At 55.8% G+C, this 23,942-nt stretch overlaps 2 protein-coding genes and 1 long non-coding RNA gene across 6 annotated transcripts; 1 reads left to right on the top strand and 2 right to left on the bottom strand.

Moving 5' to 3' along the window:
- The first annotated feature begins 247 nt into the window (after positions 1-247).
- LOC120889525 (uncharacterized) lies at positions 248-5,902 on the top strand. Its single transcript, XR_013437411.1, has 3 exons — positions 248-3,380; positions 4,522-4,875; positions 5,498-5,902. It is a non-coding gene; the product is annotated as an uncharacterized LOC120889525 (long non-coding RNA).
- Positions 5,903-10,967: 5,065 nt separating this feature from the next.
- On the bottom strand, positions 10,968-16,342 carry Rin1 (Ras and Rab interactor 1). The gene is made up of 10 exons (XM_040284072.2): positions 15,437-16,342; positions 15,150-15,330; positions 14,952-15,066; positions 14,799-14,871; positions 14,610-14,701; positions 13,724-14,461; positions 13,202-13,507; positions 12,805-12,936; positions 12,517-12,668; positions 10,968-11,689 (listed from the first exon to the last, which is right to left on the bottom strand). Exons 1-10 carry the CDS (start codon positions 15,625-15,627, stop codon positions 11,279-11,281), a joined length of 2,391 nt encoding a protein of 796 aa, XP_040140006.1. The 5' UTR covers positions 15,628-16,342; the 3' UTR covers positions 10,968-11,278.
- Positions 16,343-16,489: 147 nt separating this feature from the next.
- Brms1 (BRMS1 transcriptional repressor and anoikis regulator) lies at positions 16,490-23,824 on the bottom strand. 4 transcript variants are annotated; one of them, XM_013361976.4, is made up of 10 exons: positions 23,664-23,824; positions 20,688-20,833; positions 20,511-20,601; positions 20,203-20,330; positions 19,997-20,076; positions 19,805-19,916; positions 19,166-19,258; positions 17,993-18,057; positions 17,313-17,352; positions 16,842-16,987 (listed from the first exon to the last, which is right to left on the bottom strand). In XM_013361976.4, the coding sequence occupies exons 2-10, from the start codon at positions 20,824-20,826 to the stop codon at positions 16,980-16,982; spliced, it is 756 nt and encodes a 251-aa protein (XP_013217430.1). In that variant the 5' UTR covers positions 20,827-20,833; positions 23,664-23,824; the 3' UTR covers positions 16,842-16,979. The 4 variants fall into 4 exon arrangements, with proteins under 4 accessions (XP_040140007.1, XP_040140008.1, XP_013217430.1 ...); XM_005333388.5 differs by having other exon boundaries at positions 19,805-19,901; XM_040284073.2 differs by lacking the exon at positions 17,313-17,352 and having other exon boundaries at positions 16,490-16,987.
- Positions 23,825-23,942: the final 118 nt, after the last annotated feature.

Here is a 23,942-nt window from a genome sequence, read left to right as displayed (position 1 = left end):
CCTCAACTCACCCCACCCTCAAGCTTTCTGGCTCCAGCTAGGCCAGCTTAGGGGGGAGGGGAGGGAGAGGGACAAGGGCTGTCTTCCCTTCACCCCTGCTCAGCCTGGGGCCCTGGGAACCTGGGCTGAGAGGGGGAGGAGGAGGCCCCCAAACAGGAAATGCCTCTCTGGGCTCCTGCTGCAGGGTGCAGTGGGCTAGGGGGCTGGGTGGGGGCTGGGCTACACTCTGGGTGAGCAGGACTGGCTGCAAGGGGACCAGTGCACAGCCATGTATGGGCACAGGGCAGGCAGGGACACATTGCATGTATATGACATAGGCATCACCTCGTGGAGCCCCCTTCCTGCCCCCAGGGCCCACTGCTCAGGCCTGGTGGGGGTCCTCTTCCTGTCTCTCCTGGAGGCCTCTGGAGGAACTTGAGCCAAGCTGGTCACCCAGGATGGCCCCTGGGGAGCCAGCTGAAAGATTAACCCACGCACATCCGCTGTATTCTTTTTGTATATTATGTTTTATTTAGAGACAGGGTCTCTCTGAGTTGCTTAGCGCCTCACTTTTGCTGAGACTGGCTTTGAACCCACCATCCTCCTGCCTCAGTCTCCTGAGCTTCTGGGATTACAGGATTATTTATTTTATTTATTGTTTTTTAAGAGATGGTTTTTGCTATGTTGCCTAGGAACATCCTCCCTCAAACTCCGGGGCTCAAGTGATCCTCCTGCCTCAGTCTTCTGAGTAGCTGGGACTACAGGCATATGACTTTGGCAGATGTTCTTAGCAGATGTTTGAATCTGAGGTGAGGCTGTGGAAGACACTGCCCCATAGGACACTGCCCTGGTCTAGCTTCCTGCTGTGCTGCTAATCTGCTGTGTGACTTTGGGGAAGTCACTGACCCTCCCTGTGCCTCCATTTTTCTTATCTACAATATGGGGATAATGGGCCCAGGCTTTTTTTTTTTAGCTCAGCTGGGATATTGTATCATCACTATTTGCAAATGTGCTCTGTCAGCAGTGAGCATGAAACATATGTTCCTTAGTCTTCCCAACAAACCTGGGTGAGGCCTTCAGTCCTAGCTAGTGTCTGAGAACCAGGGCTTTTGAAATGCATGCCATGTGCCTGGAAGTTCCTTCTTACAGGGTGCACACCTGGGAAGCACACAGAACTACTCCCCTTCTCAGGAAAGAAAAGTCAATATGGTGCAGTTCACCCTTCCTTTGGCCTAGGCCCAAAACCTTGAGCTCATCCTTGACTTGTCTCTTTCTCCCACACCCCACATCCAGTCTCGGCAAATCCTGCTAGCATTGTTTTCAAAATAGACCCGGAATCTGAGCACTTCTCACCATCTTTGCCACCCACCCCTGGCCATGCCACTAGCATCACCCATCTAGAGCCTTACACGCCACCTCCCACCCCCAGACCTCCTAACTTTCTATTGCCCTCGCCACCCTGCCAGAGGGATCCTTTGAAAATGTAGGTCAGGGCTGGATATGTAGCTCAGTGTTAGGATACTTGCCTAGCATGTGTGAAACTGTGTTCAGTCCCCAGCTATACACACTCTCATACTCTCTCTCTCTCTCTCTCTCTCTCTCTCTCTCTCTCTCTCTCTCTTTCTCTCTCTCTCTCTCTCACACACACACACACACAGTGGACCAGGCAGGCATGGTCCACCTATAATCTAATCTGCTGTGTGACTTTGGGGAAGTCACTGACCCTCTCTGGGCCTCCATTTTTCTTATCTACAATATGGGGATAATGGGCCCAGAGTTTTTAGCTCAGTAACTCAGGAAGATGAGGCAGAAGGATTGCAAGTTTGAGGCTAGCCTCGGCATCTTGGCAAGACCCTGTCGCAATAAATAAATAAATAAATAAATAGAACCTAGGTCAGATCTGGTCCCTCCCCTGCTCAAAACCCTCTGAGGTCCCATCTGACTCAGAGGAATGACCCCAAGTCCTTGCCATGTGATCTGTTCCTAAACTACTCCGCTCCCTTTTACTGTGGCACCAGGCACTCAACCTCAAGATCTTTCCCTGTGGTCCCCTGCAGGGAACACTGTACCAGCAATGTCCAAATGCTCTGCTTCTCCACTTTCTTCAGGTCTTGGTTCAAGTGTCAGTTCCTGATCCCCACCTCGCACTGTTCCACCATCCCAGGGACTCCCTGGCCCTGGATCTTGCTGCGTTCCCTGCTGTGCACTTATTACTCTGACAATGTATATATTTATTTGTTGCTTTCCTTATGACCTGATTGCTCCTAGCCTTGGCATTATTGATATTCAGGGCTGAATAACTACTTATTACAGAGTCTGAGCTCTGCATTGTAAGATGCTTAGCAGTGTCCTTGGTTTTTGTTGATGTTGGTAGCATCCTTCTAGTTGGGACAATCAAAAATGTCCCCAACTGGATGCAGTGGCACATGCCTGCAATCCTAGCAACTTGGGAGGCTGAGGTGGGAGGATCGAAAGCTTGAGGCCAGGGCTGGGGATGTGGCTCAAGCGGTAGCGCACTCGCCTGGCATGCATGCTGCCCGGGTTCAATCCTCAGCACCACATACAAAACAAAGAAAACTAAAAAATAAATATTAAAAAAAAATTCTCTGCTCACTTTAAAAAAAAAAAAAAAAAAAAAAAGCTTGAGGCCAGCCTGAGCAACTTGGAGAGTCCCTAAGCAACTTATCAAGATCCTGTCTCAAAATAAAAAATTAAAAGAACTAGGTATGTGGCTCAGTGGTTAGGTGCCCCCTGGGTTCCTTGCCTGTAAACCCACCAGCAGAAAAAAAGTTTCCAGACATTAGCAAATGTTCATATCACCCCCGAGAGAACTTCTGCCCTTGGAGACTGCGAGCTCGTGGTGGCGGGGTCATTCATTCTCCTCTTCCCTACTCCATGCCCGGAGTGAAGAAAACTCGGGGCCCATAGATGCTGAGCTCTAAGGTGTGTGGAATGATGAACAAGACTCCAATGTGTGAAGAGCCTGGCTCAAGGAGATGAACTGTGTGAGCTGGGATCCCACCTGGGACAGAGACCACTTGCTCCCCACACTTGCTGGCCATCCCCAGGAGTCTGACCATCCCAGAACTGGGAGAACCCTGCAGACAGGAAGTCTTTTTGCATTGGGGGGGGACTGAGGCCTAGGGAGTCTCAGAACCACTTAGTGAGTGGGCTCAGACCAGGACCAATGTCTCCTGATTCTTAGTCCAGTTCTCTTTTTGCTGTAGCACCCTGTGGCACCGTTTGAGCAGAGACTGGGAATCAGGAATGATGGCAGAAATGCAGTTGGAGGCAGGAAGGCAGACCAGGAAGAGGGCACAGCCTGGATGAAAGCACAGAGGGCTCAGATGGGCCTGGAGAGCACAGCACTGCACTGGGCCCAGGGAGAGCCTCAGGAGGAGGTGAGGCCCGGAGAGAGGGAGCAGAGCGGAGTAGAGGCCTGGCTCGGCAGCTGCCATGGGGACAGAGGCATGAGGAGCCATCTTCAGGGATGGTGTGCGGTGGGTGGAGGGGGGCTGGAGGCCAGGGACCAGTGAGGAGGCTGTTGCAATCGTCTGGGAAAGGAGAAGGAGCTGGCTGGAGAGCAGGGCAGCAGGGCGGGCCGGGCTGGGGGAGGCAGCCTCTGGAGGCTCTTAGGGACGGTCCTGAGCCTGGTCCAAGGGTGTGGTGAGCCCAGTCATGATTCGGGCAATGGCCAGTGCTGGGGCGGCTAAGAGAAGGCTGCAGGCCATCTGGCAAGTGGGTGGGTCAGATCAGAGGTCAGGACCCCAGCTTCAGTGGGGTCAAGGGGTTGGGGACAGGCAAGGGAAATAGGAAATAGGGGGAGGAGGGTCAAAGGTCACATTCCAGAGGTACTATAACTTACTGGTGGAGGGAAGCCTGAGAAGGATGGGGGCTGGGGAGCAGAGGAGGGGCATCTCTGGACCCAACAAAGTTAAAGGGACTTGAAGACACTCTGGATGCCTAGTTTAGGAAGGTTCCTAGTACTCACTTGTCTCCTCCAAGTTGGGAGAGGTAGAGTAGCAATTCCCTAAGAACTTTCTGCTCTAGTTGGAATGGGGGGCACAGTGAGGACCACATCAAAGGTCTGGGATGAGGAGCTGGAGACAGGGCTGGTCGGGGCTTACTCTTCCTGCTGAGCCTGATGGGTCTTGGTTTATCCCAGCACAGAGAAGATGTTAATTGAAGAAATGAATGCTTGGAGCATATGTGGTGGGTATATGGATGGTCGTTTGGATGCATGGGTGGGTGCATGGATGGGTGGGTGTGTGAATGGATGCATGGATGCATGCATGGGCAGATGGTTGTATGGATGCCAATGTGGAAAAATGGTCAGGAGGAAGTATGGATGAATGGATGGTTGGTGGATGATGGACAGATGGATAGATGTAGGAATTATTAAGCGGAGGAGTATGTGGATAAGATGATATTTAGATGCATGGTTGGGTACAGGGACATAGGTTAAAGTCATAGGCCCCGTTTCAGAGCTAGTAGCCGCCATGGTGTGTGGTATGCTCACAACGGAACTCTCCATCTCTGCAGGAGGACATCCCAGGAACATGGAACAGCTTGGGCTACCACTGCAGGGATCAAGTGGGACTCTTCCCTGATACTACACAGTCATTCTCTCTGCTGGGGCCTGAGGCCAATGAAACTCCCACTGGGGGAGGGGACAATGTATCTTCCAAGCTCAGGACACCAGGCTCAGCTCACATTGAGGGTCAGGTGGCTGGGGTTCCCTGCTCTGATCATGGCCCACATAGGGAGTGCTCACACACCTCAACGGGACACGAAAACACAAGCCCAAGCCACCAGAAGGAGCCCTGGCTGGCAGCGACTGGGACAAGCAAGAGGCAGATGGTGGTTTTGGATACAATGTGTGGGCCATGGGGAGAGGTAGGCAGCCTGCAGAGGGGCTGGCCTGGAGAAGGCTCCAGAACAGCCAGGGCCAGGGGTCGGGTGTGGTTGGGGGGCGCCCCCTGAGCCAGCAGGCATCCTGGAGAGCCTTGGCACCCAGGCTGCTGAGCCAGCACATTGTTCTGTGTACAAGTCACCTCCTTGCCTCCTTCTGTCCCATCCCCCATCTCCCTCCATGTCTAAATTCTTCCCAAACCAATCCAGCCATGAGGCTGTCAAGAGGAAAGGCTGAAGGGTGGGTGGGAGGCGCCTGGTCTTGGGTGGGAGCCCGAGGGGAGGTGGAGGAGGGAAGGGAGACCTGGCAGCCTCCTCCCTGCTGCACCACACCCGGTGTGCTTCTGGGTAGGACAGCCCTGCAGGGAGCCCCCCTCCCTGTGGATGGGGTGGGAGTGCTAGGGTAGAAGGGGTGCAGTCCCTCCTCAGCATCCCCAAAGGTGGAGGCGGCTGTGGGTGCCTTTGCCCTGGAGAGAGCCCATGTTTGTGCATGGCCGTGTGCTTGCCTGTGTGCACACAAGTGTTTGTTTGCACAGGCCTGGCATTGCCATGGACACACACAGCTGGGTGATGTGTGTGTTCAGCTAGTCCACACCTGTGCCCACAGCTGTGTGAATGAAGCATATGGCTGCCCCTGGATTGCCCAACCTGGACCCAGCTGGAAGCCCCATTCGCTCTCCTGGAAGATGCCTGACATGAACATCTGGCCACATCTGCCCTCAAGAAACAGAATCCTGAGGCTGGGGCTGTAGCTCAGTGCTAGAGCACTTGCCTTGCACGTGTGAGGTACTGGGTTCGATCCTCAGCACCACATAAAGATACTGTACCAACTACAACTAAAAATATTAAAAAGAGAAAAAAGAGGGCTGGGGATGTGGCTCAAGCGGCAGCGCGCTCGCCTGGCATGCGTGCGGCCTGGGTTCGATCCTCAGCACCACATACAGACAAAGATGTTGTGTCCGCCGAAAACTAAAAAATAAATATTAAAATTCTCTCTCTCTCTCTTTAAAAAAAAAAAAAGAAAAGGAAAGGAAAAAGAAAAGAAAGGGAATCCTGAGCCCAAGTCAGAGCTAAAAGGAACTAGACTTGCCCCTGCGCATGTCCACAGCCCTTCTCAAGGATGAAGCTTCTTTAGTGATCCAAGGCTACCTGTGGGAGTGGAACCTCCCTCCTAAGCCTGCCACCTAGGGTGACCAATGTGTCCCAGCTTTCTGAGGACGTTCTGATTTCAGCACTACAGACCCCATGTCCTAGGAAGCCCCTCAGGCCTGAGCAAATGAGACAGTTGGTCCCCCGACATTCTTCCCCAGCTACCCCAGTCCCAGCCTCCCACAACCCCTCACTTCTGGAACTTTCTCTGAAGGCTCTTACTTTCCCTTCTCTTCCTGTCAACGCCTCCTCCTCCTGCCCCCTCAGGGTCCCCAAGGATCTCTGCATCTCGGTGTCTCTCCCTTTCTTCTCTCCCCCGTGTCTGGGTCTGCAGCTCTCCTGTGGGTCTTGGAGGTCTCCCTGTCTACTGTCCCCTGGTGCTCTGCCTCTTTCTGTGTTTTCTGTCTCCAGGGTCCTTCTGTCTCTGTCACAGAGTCTCTAGCTTGCCCCCAACCCTGGGTGGTCCAGCCTCTCTTCTCTCCCAGCACTGCAGCCCCAGGGCTGGCTGGGGTGGGAGCCAGGTCTGGGGGCCTGACCAGGCCCGGAAGGAGAACCAAGCAGACATGATATTTATGTTGGGACTTCAAAGTGGAGCGCAGCCCGTGGTGGGGGTTGAATGGCTGACAGGCAAAAGCCAGACTGAGGTCAACTCAGGCCCCTCCCTGGTGAGGGTCTCCTTGGTGACACACACCTCCCCTTGGGACTTGGAGACCAAGTGTAGGAACAGAATGGGCTATTTTGGTGCAGAGTTCCAAGAAAGGCACTTCCTGTGCCTTTGTCCTGCCCCCAGCCCCATCCTTTCTTCCTGTCACCCTGCAACCGGGTCTAGGCACTGTGGGCCCCACCTCTTCCGAGCATCAGCCTGGCTGGGGAGACAGAGTTCTAGGGGTAGCAGGCGCAGAGGGCTCCATCTCAGCAACATCCCTGGCGCTGGTACAGCCCAAGCATTCTGTCTCTCTGGAAGAATCCATGCCTGGCAGGGCCCGTGGGTCTGTAACCCTGTCGGCCCCAACAGACTAAGTTAAGCAGGCCCAGCCCCTTGGGACCTCTGAAGTTCATTCATGGGTTGCCTGCCCGAGAGCCTGAGGGGCCAGATGGGCCGGGAAGGTCACCCTATCCTTGCTCCCCCATCCGCCCTTGGCCTAACCCCGGTTAAAGTCACCCAGCTGCTGAAAAGGCATGGGGCCTGGTGGCTGGGTGGGGCGGGCAGGGCCCATTGTCTCATCCTGCAGCTCAGTTCAGGGTCCTAAGCCCCTCCCAGCAGCCCCGCCTCGCAGGCTCTCCTTCAGGCACCCCCTCAGGAAACCCCAACCCCAACTGAAAGGCTTGCTCTAGATCCCGGACTCCCCCTAAAGCCCACCCAGGCCCCCAGAACCCCAGTCCCTGGGCTCTGTCCCCTCCCAGACCCTCCCGGGCTCTTCCTGTGAATCAGGCCGGCTGGAATCTGATGAGCTCAGGCCTCCCCACCCAGCGAAGCCGGCTTCTGCCTCCTGCTTGGCCAGTGGAGTTGCCACGCCCCTCACTGGGGTCTTCCTAGCACTCACAGCCCCCCCAGGGTCTGCCAGGGGCCGGGTTTGGTGGGGGGTGAGTGAGGCAGGGTGGGCCAGGGCTGGGAAGATTAGTCAGGAGAGGGGCTTGGACCTCTCGGGCACGCTCGAGAGTTAAAAAAAAAAAAAAAAAAGTATGGTGTGTGCGCGCACGTGTCTGTGTGTTTGTGTGGGAATTTGCTCTTTCAGGGCTCAGACTGCAGGTAATGGCAGCCCTGTGCTATAGCAAAGTCGTGTGTGTGGCCATGTCTGAGCAGGTGATGTGGGTGTTGTGGCAGTTCTGCACAGGTAGGTCTGAGTGTGTCAGGAGATCCTGTGCAGCTGATCACTAAGGTCTCTATGCCAACTCGTCCTCATGGGTGCCCTACTGGTGCCTGGGTGCTCTTGTGCCTGCTGTGGTGCATGGGTATTACACTCTGTTGGAATGGGGGTCAGGAGTCTGTGTGTGTGGAATCGTGGGAGTTAACATGGGTCAGAAGGGGCTGGGGATGTGGCTCAAGCGGTAGCGCGCTCGCCTGGCATGCGTGCCGCCCGGGTTCGATCCTCAGCACCACATACCAACAAAGATGTTGTGTCCGCCGAGAACTAAAAAATAAATATTAAAAACTCTCTCTCTCTCTCTCTCTCTCTCTCTCCCCCCTCTCTCACTCTCTCTTTAAAAAAAAAAAAAAGAAATAAATATCAAAAATTCTCTCTCTTAAAAAAAAAAACAACATGGGTCAGAAGATGTTAAATGTTGAACATGGGTCACTGCAGGGTGTTAAATGTTGTACTGAAGGTGAGTCAGGTGCCTGCTGTCCACCCCACCTCTCCCAGGCCATCCCATAGGCCTTGGCTCCTGGCCTATGAGGCTGTAGAACCTGGGACAGGCGGCCCCTCCCTCATCCCTGTCCTGACCTGCTTTTGCAGGATCCCTACTCCACTGCTAGTGCCAGGCTGGGCATGGGTCCCAGGGTCCTGAGTCTCCTATGTATGGGCCTCCGTTTAGAAAATACCTGGCATGGAGCTGGAAATGAGGTGTGCACACCCCCTGGTGGCAGTGAGGGAGAACATGCCACCCCAGGAACTCAAAGGAGCCCTTTCAGTAGAGTCATCCTGGACCCATCATTCCACACTGTTCTGCACAGATTTACTAAGTGCCAATTCCGGCCCAGGCATTGTTCTAGGGCCCCCCGAGAGTTAGCTGGGAACAAGGCCAATTTGGCTCTGGCACGCTAGAGGGGGAGACAGACAATAAACACTCACACATTCAACTAGGGTGACTTTGGAAGTGATAAGTGCAACATTTCCAAGCAAGGAAATGACTGCTGCTCTCCACAGAGCCAAACATCAGTTCCGGGTCCCAGCCCTGCCCTGTAGCAGTGGACATTGCACAAAGTGCAGGACCTCTCAGCCTTGGCTTCCTCTTCTATAAGAACAAGCGTGGTTGGTGGCAGGGATGGTGCAGAACCCCCTAAAATGCAGCAGGCTCTTTACTTCCTCCCAGATCACAGCATGAGGAAGATGAGATTCCACCCGTTTCCTTGTGGGTTGTGGCTGCTTGGTGCTTGATCTACACAGGACACTCAATATATTACTGTTGAGTATTGAGTAAATGAGTCTGTGTTGGAGAACCTCGTGTTTGAGTCCTTTGTCCTGTAAGGAGCCACATGCCCCAAGCTAGCCTGTTTCCTATCTGTAAAGTAGGGATGACGCTGGCTTATTATCTCCTACCCTGCCTGGAGCCCCTGCCCCTTTATCATCACACTTGGTCATGCTGATGTGGCCTGGGCCCCTGAGAATCAGATAAACAAAAGTCCCCAGGATGCAGGCAGGACCTGGCAGTGCTCCCATGAGCCACTGCTGGAGGATCACTGAATTCCCAGGCCAGGAACTGGGACTGAACATGGGAAGGGCTTGCAAATGGTCAGAGTCAGGGGCTCAGAAGCCTCTGACTGTTCCTGTGAGACCCACTTCCACATCCGGCCCTGGGGGTTCTCTGAGCACCCCTGCAGACATTCCAGGTCCCTCCTCTGGGACTGAGCTTGACACATCCTGTGTTTAGTTCCCAGAATCTCTCTTCCCGTATCCCCAGGGCCCCTCATTCCTAGTTATCAACCTCTAATTAAGGGACAACATTTATTGAGCACCTATGGCATGCTAAGCACTGTAAGGCTCTGGGGCCAGAGGTTGGGTAGGGGGAGGACATACAACAGAATAAAGGGGAGACTCCCTACTAGCAAGTAGCTGGAAGCGGGGAGAACTTCTGGGACCTAGTGAAAAATTTGGAAGCCCTGCACCTGGGCTATATCTGGATCATCTGAAAGCAAATGTCCACAATTTTTACTTCCCAGTTGTCATGCCTGACACATGGGCTGATGTCCCTTTGTGCTTAGCACCTCAGGGTGGTGTCTCTGAGACTCTTTGGGGCCCTCCTCCATCTGGGGACAATCCTTTCCTGAAGAATGGCCACTGAGAGGCTGGCCTCACCCAGACCCAACTCTGAAGGACCTGAGGGCCAGTAGCTTCAGCCCCCACGCTGTTGCTGTTTCATGGTGGCAAACAGAAACTTGTGCTCCATGGCCCTTGGCTATCCTAGCCGCTCTCAGCAGCTCTCTGGGTTGTGCACGCCCCCTCGTGGTTGGTGGTCAGCGGTTTTTCTTTGCTTACATTTGAAGCCTCTTCTGGGCTTCCTTTTGAGGCTGATTTGCTGTGTGACTCTTGGGAGCTGCCTTCCCACACCTCAGTGGGGCCAGCAAGAACATAGCCTGCCTGCCCACAGAGCTTTTGTGAGGACCAAAAGATCTAATGCAGAGTAAATGATTTCCAAGCTCCACCTGCCCTCCACCCCATCCTGGAAGCGCATGGGCCACTGGTGAGCATTATTGCCCTTGCCCAATTCCCTGGGGATGCTGGAGTCCCGGGAGGACTGCCAATTTTCGGGAAAGATTGGAACAAGGGTACTTTCTCCCCGGGGTCTGACTGGTCTGACTCCTGTGCAGCAGAGGGTCCCACCTGGCAGGGAGCAGGCACCTGAGAGCAGGTGGGGGCTGTTAACGCCCACCTCCCCTCCCCCTAGTAAGAGCTCTGCTTTGCAATGAAACAATCCATTAAGGACCCTCGAGCACTTTTGGGTGAAGGGCAGGACAGCAATAGTGTACCCACTTTGCAGAGGAGGATGCTGAGGCTGGGGGAAGCAGGTCCTCTGCTGCCATTCTGCTGCCTCCTTCCCACACCAGGCATAGTTGGAGCTTTTCAGGGCCCCGAAGTCCACAGTAGCCCTGCCTATGTCACAGAAGGCAAGGAAACCACCCCCATGCCATAGGTTGGTCATCAGATTGATCTGTTCCCTGTGGGGCACACTCACCCCTGCGGCTGGGGAGGAAGAACAAGAAGCAAGGGTGCTTGAACACAGTCTGGGATCCCCCAAACCTCCTCAACTTTACTCTAGTTACTCAGAGGTGGCCAGTCTCCCAGCTCCTTGGCAGATAGGCTCACGGAGATAAGTGCCACTCAGAGGTGGTGGCGGACACCAGAGATGGCTGGGTGGGGTTGCCAAGAAGGCTGTGGCCTTGGGGGGTGGGGTTGATGGCTATGAGGGCCTTTCCCACCAGCTTAGAGGCTTCTGCCCCAGGTGATGCTTCTGGCCCCTTCTAGCTACTCCTCTGCTGCTTGGCTCCCGCAGCCTCTGGCTCTTGAAGGTCCCCCCTGACCTAACCCTCTCCTCCCTCAGCAGTTGTCTCTGACTCTCCCCCACTGTCCCTGGGGCTGGCTCTGGCTTCCACATCCTCATCTCCCTGCACCCCCTTCTCCTCATTCTGGCTACCTGACACTGGCTGCCCACTGCCTGCCTCCTCTGCTGCAGTCCCTGGGGTCCCAGGCCGCTCTGCCCGGCGGTAGACCAGATAGCCATCTGTGGGAAGCTTGTGGGCCAGGGCTCCAGGCTGCAGGCGATGGTAGTTCTGCTCCTTGTACAGGAATAGGCCAAAAGCATCTGGCTGGCTGACTCGAAACTTAGTGGCACAGAGCTGGTTCAGGGTGGCGATTGAGGCCCCAGGAGGCACAGCTAGAGTCTTGGAGGTACAACCGCTGCCAGGATCCTGGTAGGCTACTCGAAGGAGGTGCTGTGCAGGAAAAGAAGCAAAAACAAGTACTCAGTGCTCTCTGGTGAGGATGTGGCTCCAGAGAAGGCTACACAGGGACGGGGTGGGTGGTATGTACCCAGTGGTGGAACCAGTTGGCAGAAGCTTTGTAAACAATGAGAGGGGTTTGGGGCAGGGGGAGTGTGGCTGAGCTAGTAGGTCGTGGCTGCAGGTGCAAGGCCAGCCCAGCAGGGTCTCATGAGTCTAAAGGGACACTCAGATAGAGCTTACATTGTGCTCTAAGCATTTATCCTGCACCAACACACTTCAATCCTCATGGTAGCCCTGGGTACCCATTTTACAGAAGAGAAAATTGAGACACAAAGAATAACTTGTCCAAGCCCCCAAAACCAAGAAATGGTGGAACTGGGATGAACCCAGGACTTGGCTAGAGTCTGTACTCACAAGCAAGGCTGGAAAGAGTGAAGGATGGGGCAGTGGACCGCTCTGGGGATACCCAGGCCAGAGCCCAGGTGGATTCAAGAACTGAAGCCTGATGACAAAGGAAGGAGAGCCCTGGCTGGGGCTGGGTGTCCCTTTCTTTTCTACGTCAGTCTCAGTTTCTTCATTTGTAAAGTGGGGATAATAATGGTCCCATTTCAGTGTTTCTGTGAAGATCCAAGGAGGGTGCCCTGGAGCACTCAGTCCAGTGCTGGGCACAGGGGACCCCCTCCCTCGAAGGCTGGCTTTGACATTCAGGTAGGGCGCTGCTCCTATTGCAGTGTGATGTAGGACTAGAGGGGACTGGGTGCTGTCACAGTTGCTCTGGGCTCACGGGTTTCATGTGGACCCTGTGGCAGGCCTCTTACCTGGAAGTGGAGGGTGGAAGGCAGGCGGCGCTGCTCCCAGAGGCTCAGGGAGCGCTGCAGCTCCTGGGAGGGGTTGAGGGGGAGGGTGTGGGCCTGGCCTAGGCTGCTCAGCAGGGTCAGACTGGCCGACAGGCTGGTAAGGTAGTAGCCACCTGGGACACAAGGGGGCAGAGTGTAGCTCAGGCTGGGCATGGGGTGACCTTCTCCCTGGCCCTGCTTCCCAGGGCCCATATAACAGCTAAGGCCCCTTAGCCCTGCGCCCACTGAGAGGGCAGGTAGGGCCCTCACCCTCTCCAGTGAGCACAGCTGGCTCCAGCAGCTCCGACATGTACTCGGCTTCTAGCAGGAGGTCAGGAAGGTCACACTGGGCCAAGACAAGGCTCAGCAGAGGCAGGAATTCATCTGCGCCTGCGCCCTCCCCTGTGGGGACATAGGAAGAAGAAACTTAGGATAGAGTCCTCTCCTTCTCTTAGATACTGACCCCTCCCCTTAGCGCACCGGCCCCTAGAAAATGGGGTGTTCTATCAACCATAAGGAGGGCTGCAGGGTGCTCTCCTCTGTGGGTCTCAGTTTCACCATCTGAGATGGGAGGGTCAGGTTCTTCTCCCCTGTTGTGCTGCTCTCCTGGGGGGCCTGCTTCAGACTGGGGGGGGCAGGACAGGGCAAGGCAGTGAGGGGGCCATACCCACGTGGGTCCTCAGGGCCGTGTAGATCAACTTGCAGGCCTGCAAGAGCCGCTTCACCTGGGCACTGGGTGAGTAGGTGCGGAGCAGCTGCAGCAGCTTCTGGCGCACCTGCTCGGTCTCCGCCGGGGAGGGCAGGCTCAGGTGGGACGCGAAGGCTCCAGGGCCTTGCACTCGGGCCACACGGAGGCCCTCAGCCAGGCGGCCAAGGGAGCCATCTGCAGAAAACCGGCGCCGCAGGCGGGCTGCCAGGATGGGCCGGAGAGGCTTGAGCACTGAGCGATGCAGGGACTTCTCCAGGATGTGTTCTGCGGGAGGAGGGGCAGGGGTCAGGGGGGAAGGGGCAGAATTGTGGGGGAGCAGGAAGAGCAGGAGGCAGGGGGTGGAATTCACTTGAATGTTGAGACAAGGGTGCAGCAGAACAGTTATCAGAGAGCCAGGTGGCACGGGGCGAGGAGGGCGGTGGGGAAGGACTGGAGTTCTGAAGAGCTGGGGCTAAACTTGAGGCCAGGCTGGGGCCTTACCCAGCCTCTCTGGCGGTAGCAGCTTCTCAGGGCCCAGCTCTGCGCTCAGCATGGCCCGGGCCCGGCTCAGTGCCTGGCGGATGCCCTGCAGCTCTTGGGGCTCCGGGCTGGCCCGCACCTGGGTCAGTAGGTCCTGCACCAACTGGCCCACAGCTGTGTGTCTGTCCTGCATCAACACTGCAGCTGCTCGGCCCACCTGCCGCTCCGGAGCCAGCAGGGAGCAGAAAGCAGTGCTCATGGACCGGAGCAGAGGCCTGCGGCGGCCAAGGCCAGGGGATGTCATGGGACTCCCCCTGGACCCAGCTGGCCCCTCTTCCTCAGAGCTGCTGGGAGAGCCACAGTCCACCTCCTGGAGGGAGGGCAGGAGTGGGAGGACATGGCTGGTGCCTCCAGGCACACGGTACCCCACTGAGCTCTCCCTTCTCAGAAGCCGCCCAGGGGGCAGCCTTTCTGTGTGACTGGGGTTGGCCCCTGGCAGCACAGGGACTGGGGGAGGTGGCACAGCAGGTGGTGACAGGGGACTAGAGGTCTCTGTGGACACCCGCACTTTGAAGCTCCTCTTGAATCTCTCTCGCTTGGTGGGGCCCAGGTCTCCTGGGAACAGGGGGTTGAAGAAACAGAGGGCAGCGCCAGTGCCCTGGTCCAGCTCCTGAGGGGATCGGGCCTTCAGCCTGGGCAGGGGTGGGCCTTCAGGTGGGCCCTGCGGAGCCTTGGTGTTGAGAGAGGAGCTCCAGAACTCTAGGGACCAGAAACCAATGGGGTCTCAGAGAAGGCTCGGGAGGGTGCCCACCAAGGAAAGGCACAGGCAGGCTGTGGCTCTGGTGCCCTCCCTTCCCCTTCTGGCCTCAGCTTGTCCATCTGTGCAACAGGTGCAGGGAGCCCTTACCAATGCCCAGATGGGAGATAGCCTCCAGCTCCTTGTGGGTGGCTGCCTGGTGTATGGCTCTGGGGAGCCGGAGCGGGAGGAGAAGAATGTCTCTGAGGCCAGAGAGGGGGGCAGAGTCAGGTGGAGGAATCTTACAGTGGGGTGGGGAGGACAGGATGTCCGGGGAGCAGGGTCTGTGGGCCGACTCACCGGGTGTGGCAGTAGGCACAGATGAGCTGAACAAGATCGGGGAACAGGAGATCTGAGCCCTCCAAGGAGATGCCTGGGGGATGAGAGAAGTGAGACCAGAGAAGGGTCCATCCCCCCATCTCCAGCCCCTTCCTGCCAGGCTGTCCCTCTTACCCTCAGAGCTCTCCTGGATGTAGTGGCTGGAGACGAAAGAGGGGCCACTGGCCTCTGGTAGCCGCACGCACAGAGTCTGGCACTGGCGAGTGTTCGATTTCCGCACCAGGAATGTCTGTGAGTGGACAGTCACGTGGCTCAAGACCTCAGTGTTCAGCCCCGCTTTCCCTGTCTCGGCTGGCCAGTCCCTACACTCACCCCTGGGGGCTCGGTCCTCAGCACATGCAGTGCAGCTGCTGCATTGGCCCGCAGCTGCAGCCACACGGGTCGGGTGAGCAGCAGGCGCTCCCGCAGGCTCACAGTGCGTGCCGGCTGCTGGGGTCCACCTGTCTGCCCCCGGCTGGTGTCTGGTATGTCATATAGCGGGTCCTGGGCTGGCCTGGAGGTGGGCACCCAGACCTGAGCAGGAGGCGGGGAGGAGGGCTTTGCCCATCCCTTTCCCCTCAGGGGTTCCCACCTCCCCTCCAGATCCCTCCCTGCCCCACCTGGCTGTCCCTTCAACTTCACTAACTTTTCTCTCTCCAGGTGCCCAGGAGTGAAGCTCCGGCAGGGGTCTCTGAGAGGATGTGTTCCTGGCTGCCCAGCGTCTTCCATGGCTGGGAGCTCCTTTGGCTTCTCTGGGACTCAGGAAGAGAATCCAGCCCCCAAGGCACAGGCGGCGCACATTCCCGCACATTCCCGGTGGTGAGTAACACTTCCTGAGGGCGGTTCGCCCTGTCACACCCCAACCATTAACTCTTGTGTGTCCACTCTGCCTGGCCCCATTCCTCCTGGCCAGTGACAGCTCGCTCACTGTTCTAGTTCCAGGTTCAAGAAGCAAGGATCCCTTCCATGTCAGCGCCACTCTGGGAGCCCCAGCTGCAGAGCACCACCTCTGCACAGTGCTTCCTGCAGTCTGCCAGCCTCCTCACCCAGTGCAGCTGGGTGGGGAGGGGTTAAGCACGACTGGCTCAGTCCCCATAGGCACAAGCCTCGCCTTTGGGTCACCTTAAGTCTGTGGTCAGTTGCTCATCCGTCCCTGCCTTGTGGGTCAGCCTTGTGGGAGAGCACCCCCTACTGGTCACACATGACTCATTCCTGAGTCTAACTTGGGTTTTGGGATTTCAGGTTGCCATGGAGAAAGGATGCTGTGTCTCCATGGAAACCAACCCCTTTGCTTAACTGAGGTTCTGGGGGTGGTTCTGACACTCAGTGCTAACCAGGGGGAGTGTGGCTGTGAGGTCGTCAGCACATGGTGCTGCTGCCGGCTGCCTCCCACGCACAGGCCCTGCCAGCCTGCCTTGCCAATCTGCCAAGCAACTGGGGCAGGTGCAGACATGACCTGGTCTCTAAGCACGTTTACCAGTCCCTTCCCCACCAGGAGCTGCGTGCTTCTCATGCTCTGCCTTGAGCCACATGTGGCTTCTGACTCCAGGCCTGCCTCCCTCCCCCCAGCCTATACCCCAGACCTCAGAGGCACCAGAAGAAAGTCTGTCTCAGGTGCTCCCCAGGGAAGCCCTGATTTCCTTCAAGGTAAATCATACACACACAGGTCACACTAGAGTCCCAGCAAAGGTTTTAATTCTAGTCTTCAAAATCTGGGAGGCAGACACCAGGAATAGCCCTGAGAAAACCTGGGAAGCCTGGCTATCACCTCCAGCTCCAGCCAGAATGGACAGGCCCCCAACATAATGATATGTCAGCCCCTTGTCTGGCTCAGTTCCCATGTCACGGGCCCAGCTCCCTGGCTCAGTGGAGAGGTCAGCAGGAAGGGTATTGCTTTGGCTTAGGAAGGCCTGTCGTCTTGGCTGGAGGACAGAGGAGGTTTATCTTCAGGAGGGAGAGGTGGTCAGAGATGGAGACAACAGTCTTGCCTGGCCAGGTCAGCTCTGGGGCCACAGCTGTGCAGGCTCTGAGGAGGGCAGAGTGGGGCCCAGCAGTAACACTGGAGAGTGGTCTGTGCAGCCCCAGGAGCTTGTCTGCTGGAAAACGTGAATCCTGGGTGTGATGCCAGCTGCTCCGAGGGACCCTTGGCTGTGAACAGCAGAGTCATGGTCCTGGGGGTTGTGGGAAGGGGAAAATCACTGAGAGGAAATTAAACTACAAAGGAGGCGGCCACTTCTTTCAGGATACTGGGTGCCTCTCTCTGGGAGCCCTCATACAAGGGGCTTTGGCCCACCCTGGCCCAGATAGGCTGGGGCCTCTAATCTACCTCGCTCCATCAACCCAGAGACTCCCCATCCTGGTTCCTGCTACACACACTTCTCAGTCCTAGATCAGGCCACTGATTGACACAGCCAATGTCTTCTCTCTGGCTCTTTTGCTGGAGGCAGGTGTGGGGACAGGATGGGAAGGGGAAACAGGACACCCTGAGGTTCTTACCATCTGCTTTTCTCTTCTGAGGTGACACTGCTGCTCTGGCCTGGGTAGTGAGAAAAGCCTCCCTGAGAGCCCGCCTCCAGCTTGGCAAGCCCCCCCTCCATAAAGGCCTCTGAGGGGTGGGGGCTGCACAGAGCAGGGGGAGCAGGACACCCTTTCTAGGCAAAGTTTGGAGGTCTCTTGTCAGAGGCATAGCCAGTCCTATGGCCTTCCCTTCCTCCCTCCCTCCTTTTCTTCCATAGAGTTGCCTGGAACAAGGGGCGGACAGGGTGCACGTCCCTCTCTTCAGTGCAGCCTAAACTAAGAAGACCATGAGCTGCTGCAATGTCAGGGCACCTGAGCTGAGGCAAGGGGTGCCCAGGGTGAGCAGAGAACTTCTCAGATACCAGATACCGGCACCTAAGTGGGGGACCTGTGCTGCAGGCCCTGTCAGAGGCAGGATGGGAACTCAAGCAGGAGTGGATACATCTTTTTTTGGCACTGGGGATTGAACTCAGGGGTACTTGACTACTGAGCCCCAGCCCTGGCTGGCCCTATTTTGTATTTTATTTAGAGACGGTCTCACTGAGTGCTTTGAGTCTCCCTTTTTGCTGAGGCTGGCTTTGAACTCGAGATCCTCCTGCCTCAGCCCCCCAAATTGTTCGGATTACAGGTGTAAGCCACCACCCCCAGACGGGACCCACCTTTTTGATAGCCGTCCAGTCCTCGAGAATATCAATCTCCTGCAGCATGTACACGATATAAGGGCCTGTGACAGGGTCAAGGAAGCTGGACAGCTGCCGGAGGGGACAGGTGATGGGGGCTGTGCTGGGGAGGCCAGAGGTGGTAATGCCACCTATACAATGCTCAGGATAAGAGGTGTGTGGACAGTACTGAGGGGTCCCCCTCAGAGTCTGGATTTGAACACAGCCTCTGCCTCCTACCTCAGGGCCCCCTGGTTGTTAGGGATCCCCACAGCCTGTTTCAGAGTCCACCAAGCTCCCCTACCCTGCACCCTCACCTCCCTTCTCCAGGTCAGGTGGCAGAGGCCCGTTCCACTCTCAGGGGCCCTGCTCCTTCTTTTCTATCTGGCCATGTCACCAACTGGCTCCTCGTTGGACCTCTTCCCCCATCTAAAGGCAAATTCTGGCCTCTTCCATCCTGAAAGTACACTCCTGTGGTCCCCCCTCACCTGTGCTCTGCACAGGAGGTCTCTGCACATTCAGCCCCCGATGGCTTCCCGGGAAGTCACTACCTTCCAGGTCCCTCCCTCCCTGTCTCCATCACCACAAGGCAAAGGCTCTGGCTGCACGGGAAGGGGCACTCAGCTCATTGCTGCTGCCTGAGCAGGTGGGTGGAAGACACAGCAAGCTCCAGCCTGGGGCTCCTGCCTGAGGAGGGGTGAAGGCAGCAAGTTCCCTCTGAGATATGGGCACCTAGAGACAGGACGTGGTCGCAAAGACGCCACAAGCACAGGGAGACCAGAAGCTTCACAGAAGAGGCAGCCTGTGCAATGACATTAAGAAGGCAGGGACAGGCAGAACCTCCGAGTGGGAGGCAGCAGGGCTGGGGCAGGAAAGCTCAGACTACTGGGGCCCACACTTGGCATGTAGAGAAGGCCAGGGGTTCAAAGGCTCAGGAACTCAGAAGTTACGGGCAGTCACTGAGGTGAGCTTTCTATTTTTCTAGGGTCCATATAGGCAGGGAATACCCAGTATTCCCTACGAAGTTCCTGGACTGGCTTGGGCATCACATGACACTGAACCATCTATGTATCTAGTCCCACTGTCTCTCATGTCCCCTCCAGTCCCCTTTCCGGAATCTGGAGCCTGCCTGCCATTCTGTCCAGTTTTAGGCCACTTTGGATGGAAGGATACCAGAGACGAGAGGTGCTTTCTTCCTCTTGCTGGGTGGCAGCGAGTCCCAGGTCTTTGAGCCACCTCTGGCGTGCAGTTTGTCATCCCACCATTCTGTGCCCACAGACCCAGAGTCAGGATCAGGGTGAAGGTCCCTAGGCCACTTCCACCCCTGTGGCTTCTGTGTCCCCCCATGGGCCAGCCCGGCCTCCCCATCCTTCCCCATCACCACCCAAGGACTTAACCCTGGGCCTGGGGCTAGGATCCCCTTAGGGCTGCTTAGGTCCTGACTGAACAATGGTGGGGCTTGGGGAAGAAGCCACGGCCCTTCAGTGAGTCTCAGTTAACTATGTGTTTAGTAGAGAGCACAACGAAGACAACTCTCACCTCTTCAAGACCCCTACGAACACAGGTGCCATGGATGTGGAGGGGACTGTGGCCACTGTATATGTTGGCATATCAGTTACAACTCCCCATTTTGGAAAGGGGTAAAGGGGGCCCACTCTGCCTGAGCCACCACTATGCCAGACACTGGGCTGTGCCCTTCCAGGCCTGGTCTCACTCACGCCCAAGAGGCAGGCCCTCAGACCCTCCCTTGTGCAGCCAGGAAAGCTGAGGTCCGGAGGGGTGGGCACTGGCAGAGCTGGGCCCCGCCCTCACCAGAACTGATGTCCAGACTCTGGCGGTCCTCCTCCAGCCTCTGGATCCGCTCCTGCAGCTCCCCCTGCAGCGTGTCATAGAGCAGGAGCCTCTCGCTCTGGAAAAGGCACAGCTGCTCAACCAGGTGGAACCAGGTGGGCCCAGTTAGGCCCTTGGCCTTGCCCATCGTCCACTGGCAGACAGTCGGCTCACCTCCAGGTGCTGTCTGGCCCCCTGAAGCTCACACTCGTACTTATTCCTGATCACGTCCAGGCAGAAGCCCTTGTAGATCCCTGTAGAAGGAGGGAGACAGGCTCTGCTTGGCTACTAGAACAAGGTGAGGCAGGGCAGGGTCGAGAGCAGAGGGGGACAGAAAGCTGTGGGTTCCAAGAGGGGAACAGCACAGGATGACCACAAACCTGCCACCTGAATGCGAATCTTGAGGCTCCGCTGCAACCCCCCAAGAGGTTCTGTGTATTCAGGGGCTCTCTCAGCCCCCACCTCCTCAAGCCGCAACCGTAGCTGACTCAGCCGCTCTCGGAACAACCTGGGAGGTGAAAGGCAGCTGAGTACCACTGGCTCCTCCCATGGGCACCATCACTCTTGGGCAAACACTGCTCCCCACAGGCCGCTTGCTGGGTGCTTGTTACTCTGGACATCAGCACCAGCCCCACTAGCTCCTCACCCCCAGGTGCATCAGCCCAGCCGGAGGTGTACTCATACTCACTTCTCCTTTAGCTCTGAGAACTGCTTCTCCAGGTCCAGCATCTCATTGACGCACTCACTGCGACGCCGCTCGTAGTCCTCGTCATCCATCTCTGGGAAAGAGGCCAGTCAGGGCCGGCTCTGGAGGGGTGGGCGGCTACTCCTGTGTGCACACGTGCACCTGTATGTGGGGGCTCACCTGAGCTCTCCTCCTCAGACTCGGTCTGGCTGCCGCTGTGCTCCTCCTCACTTTCTTCTTCCTCCCCATTCATCTCAGTGGCGGAATCGCCCTCTGCTTCCATCTCTTCTGTGTCTTTACTCGGAGGCTGGACAGGCATCTGGGCTCTGGAAGCAGGAGGAAGTGAAGCATCACTCACTAGTGCCTATAGCTCAGAGCAGCACAGAGGCAAGCAGGGAGTCGAGCTCCACTGACCCCCAAGGGAGACATGGGTGGGGAGCAGTGACTGGCTCTACCACATGAGCATTACACTGGGTGGCATTTGTACCTTTTACAGGAGACTGAAAATCCTCTTGCCCTTGGATGTTGAGGACAACCCCAATTATAATACTGGTGAAGGGTGTGATCCACTTAGGGGAGAGGCCCACGGCAGGTTTCCCACTGCTGAGACTCCCAAACCTTCTGACTGGAGCTTTCAAGGCCCTTCATGGACTGAACTTGAACTACCAATCCAGTTCCTTCACCTCGTCTAATGGCCAGTTCTCACACTCCCACTTCTCTCCCTCCCACTGCCCATATAGTTCCTCTGTCTATGACTCCCTCAGCAGCTTTCTCTTCCTGATAACACTCTACAATCTTTGTCTTTTGCTGGTCTCTGGGTCAAATCCCATCTCTCATTTCCTCTGGGGCCTCAGTGCTCCCCTGTGTCTTCAGTTTCTGGCAGATTCTATGGTTTGAACGTGTCTCCCAAAGTTCACCTGCAGGAAACTTAATCCCCAATGCAAGAGTGCTGAGAGACCTTCCCAAAGAAAAGATTTCTTTGTCTCCAGAATCCTAAGAAATAAATCTCTGTTCTTTAAAAATGACCCTGTCTCAGGTATTACTGTTTTCTTTTTTTCCTTTTTTACATGTGTGGCAGTGCTGGACATTGAACACAGGACCTTGTTTTTGCTAAGCAAAAGCTCTACCACTGAGCCACATCATCAGTCCTCAGGTATTGTTATAGCAGCACAAAATAGACCAAGATGGCAGGATCCTTCCCATAGAATTTCTGATGTGCTCAGGTATACTCTACCATTAAGAAAAAGCAGAGGGGTTTAGGGGTGTAACTAAGTGGTAGAGTCTTTGCAGTATGCACGGAGCCCTGGGCTCCATCTCTAACACTACAAACACACACTAACCCTTAACCTTAACCACACCAACTTAACCACTGCATCACCCATTTCATAGCTATATATTTCCAGGCATATGCATACTTGCTCTTTCTACTTTATCTCTCACTCCTTTGATCTGTTTCTATACCCATTGCTCTCACTGAAACTGACCCTGTAGAGTTAACCAATGAGCCCTTTTGGCTAATGCCAATATTGTTCAGTGGTTATCTATGTTGACCTTTCAGGAATCCTGACAAGCATTCCTTCTTTTACTCATTCATCTAGTATTTACTGAGCACCTAAGATATTTTAGGTACCATCAGCTACTGTAGTAGTACAACTCTGACAGACACACTTTTTGTCCTCAAGAAGCTTTCGAGTTCCTGTGAGAGGGGGCAAAGGAACAGTAACTACAGCATGAGGAGCGTTAAACACTGGGGTGTATAGGAGGGGTATCTAGCCAGAATCTGGAGCTTGCTATAGCCAGGGCTTCCAGAGGAAAACAGAACAGATAGGGTAGGGTGTCGTGCTGACAGAGAGGGAACATTCCAGCAGAGTGAGTAGCAAATGCAAAGACCCAGAAATGAGAGAAGGGTTGAACTAGGCTCTGAACCTCAAGACCTGGGCTACAGAGATTCAATCATCAGCATATACAAAGTTCCTCAGTCCACAGGAGGATGCAACCAGCAAGGCAGAAAGAATGTGGGGAGTGAGAAGGTACCTGTGATGAAATTCTCAGGATCAGCAGAGAAGGAAAAACCAAAAATCATGGAATATTTCAAAAGGAAGGTGCAGTGATAGTGCCCAATCCTGCCAAGAGATGGCCTAAGAACTAAACATTCCTCTCCACAGATCATTTCTGCCACCCAGGGCCTTCTATTTCAGTGTGATGTTCTTCCAACTTCTCTGGTGGCTGCTCTGTAAGCCTTTAGAATGATGTAGACACCACTGCCTCCAGGAAGCCTTCTTGTTTACTTCTCCTATTTGTCCATGCTGAAGTCTCTCTCCAGTGAACGTGGGAGCCCTGCGAGGTCACGAGCTCCTGTGCTCCTTCCTAGCGCAGTACTGGCTCACTTAACCACTGGATAATTTTCAAAAACAAAGTAACCATAAAATAAACTTTTGCAAGCAGGGATTAGTTTTTACTTCTTGGAAGCCCCGGTGCCTGTAGTGGTGGCTAATTTTTCTTGACACCAAGTCAAGCAGTGCTTAGTGTCTGGCCTCCAGAGAGTTCAGTCACATTCCTCCATAATTTCACCAAGGTTCTGAACCTGACCTGAAGATCTCGGTTCTCCAAACCTGATTCATTTTTACGCTTCAGTTCCTAACGCTGGCAATTCCTCTTCACCATTAAGTGTATGTAAATTGTAAAGACTCATCGTGTGAGTACTATCTCTTTCAGAAGCATCTCTCCCTTCCAGCTTATTCTGATTATAAATGTGTTAAATTAAGTCGCAACCCCCTCCCCACCCCGCACCACCTCCTTAACCCGGGTGCAAAAGGGATGGAAAAGCACACCGTAAAGCGTGGCGAACAGCAGTTTCCAGACAGTAAGCTCCTCGAGGGCAAGCCCCCGGAGAAGACGGACCCCTCCCCACAATCGCAGAGCCACCTCAAGACACTCCGCGGCCCTCCGGGAGCCTGTCGCCCCGTTCTACCCTCAGATGCGCCGACGCGGGCCAGAGAATAGCTAGGGGGCTCTTCTGCCGCTGGCTTCGGCCCCACGGCCCCGCGCGCGTCAGGCCGGTTAAGTCTCTGCTTAGGCTCTAGAGGAGGAAATGGTACCGTCTCGGACCGACTGAACAGAGAGGCCAAACCAGGCACCGGGCAAGGCGATACGCACCGCGGGGACTGGGGCCTCCGGCTTCACGTCCGAGGCTCCCTGAGACGTGCGCCAACTTGCCGGTACTGGCCGTAGCCGCCGGGCTCCCGGAAGCGCAGCGCAGACCCCTCTTCTTCAGGAGGCGGGGCCTGCCGGCGCTTCCGTGTGAGTCATCAGGAGGCGCCCGCCGGGGGAGCTCACAATTGGACCGCTGGGGCCGAGGCATGCTGGGATACCGCGGGCCAGTCTCCATAGAAACCCGCCGACATTCACGCAGGCCTTAGGCTAGCTGGGAAGGCC

Source organism: Ictidomys tridecemlineatus, chromosome 4 (genome assembly GCF_052094955.1).
Source record: "Ictidomys tridecemlineatus isolate mIctTri1 chromosome 4, mIctTri1.hap1, whole genome shotgun sequence".
In the NCBI taxonomy this organism is placed as follows: domain Eukaryota; kingdom Metazoa; phylum Chordata; class Mammalia; order Rodentia; family Sciuridae; genus Ictidomys; species Ictidomys tridecemlineatus.
The sequence above is the reverse complement of the archived record's forward strand: the minus strand, read 5'-3'. Positions and strand labels throughout refer to the sequence as shown.

Bases quoted from the DNA above. Each gene is read 5' to 3' on its own strand.
- Rin1 (XM_040284072.2), bottom strand. From the start codon at position 15,627: ATGTGCGGGAATGTGCGCCGCCTGTGCCTTGGGGGCTGGATTCTCTTC. The intron at 13,508-13,723 runs GTAAGGCCCCAG...CTCCTCCCGCAG, and splicing joins GCTACCGCCAGAGAGGCTGG to AACACATCCTGGAGAAGTCC. The intron at 12,669-12,804 runs GTGAGGGCCCTA...CTTGTGTCCCAG, and splicing joins AGCTGTGCTCACTGGAGAGG to GTGGCTACTACCTTACCAGC.
- Brms1 (XM_040284073.2), bottom strand. From the start codon at position 20,826: ATGCCTGTCCAGCCTCCGAGTAAAGACACAGAAGAGATGGAAGCAGAG. The intron at 20,077-20,202 runs GTTTGTGGTCAT...CTCCTTCTACAG, and splicing joins GATTCGCATTCAGGTGGCAG to GGATCTACAAGGGCTTCTGC. The intron at 19,917-19,996 runs GTGAGCCGACTG...CTGGTTGAGCAG, and splicing joins GGGCCAGACAGCACCTGGAG to CTGTGCCTTTTCCAGAGCGA.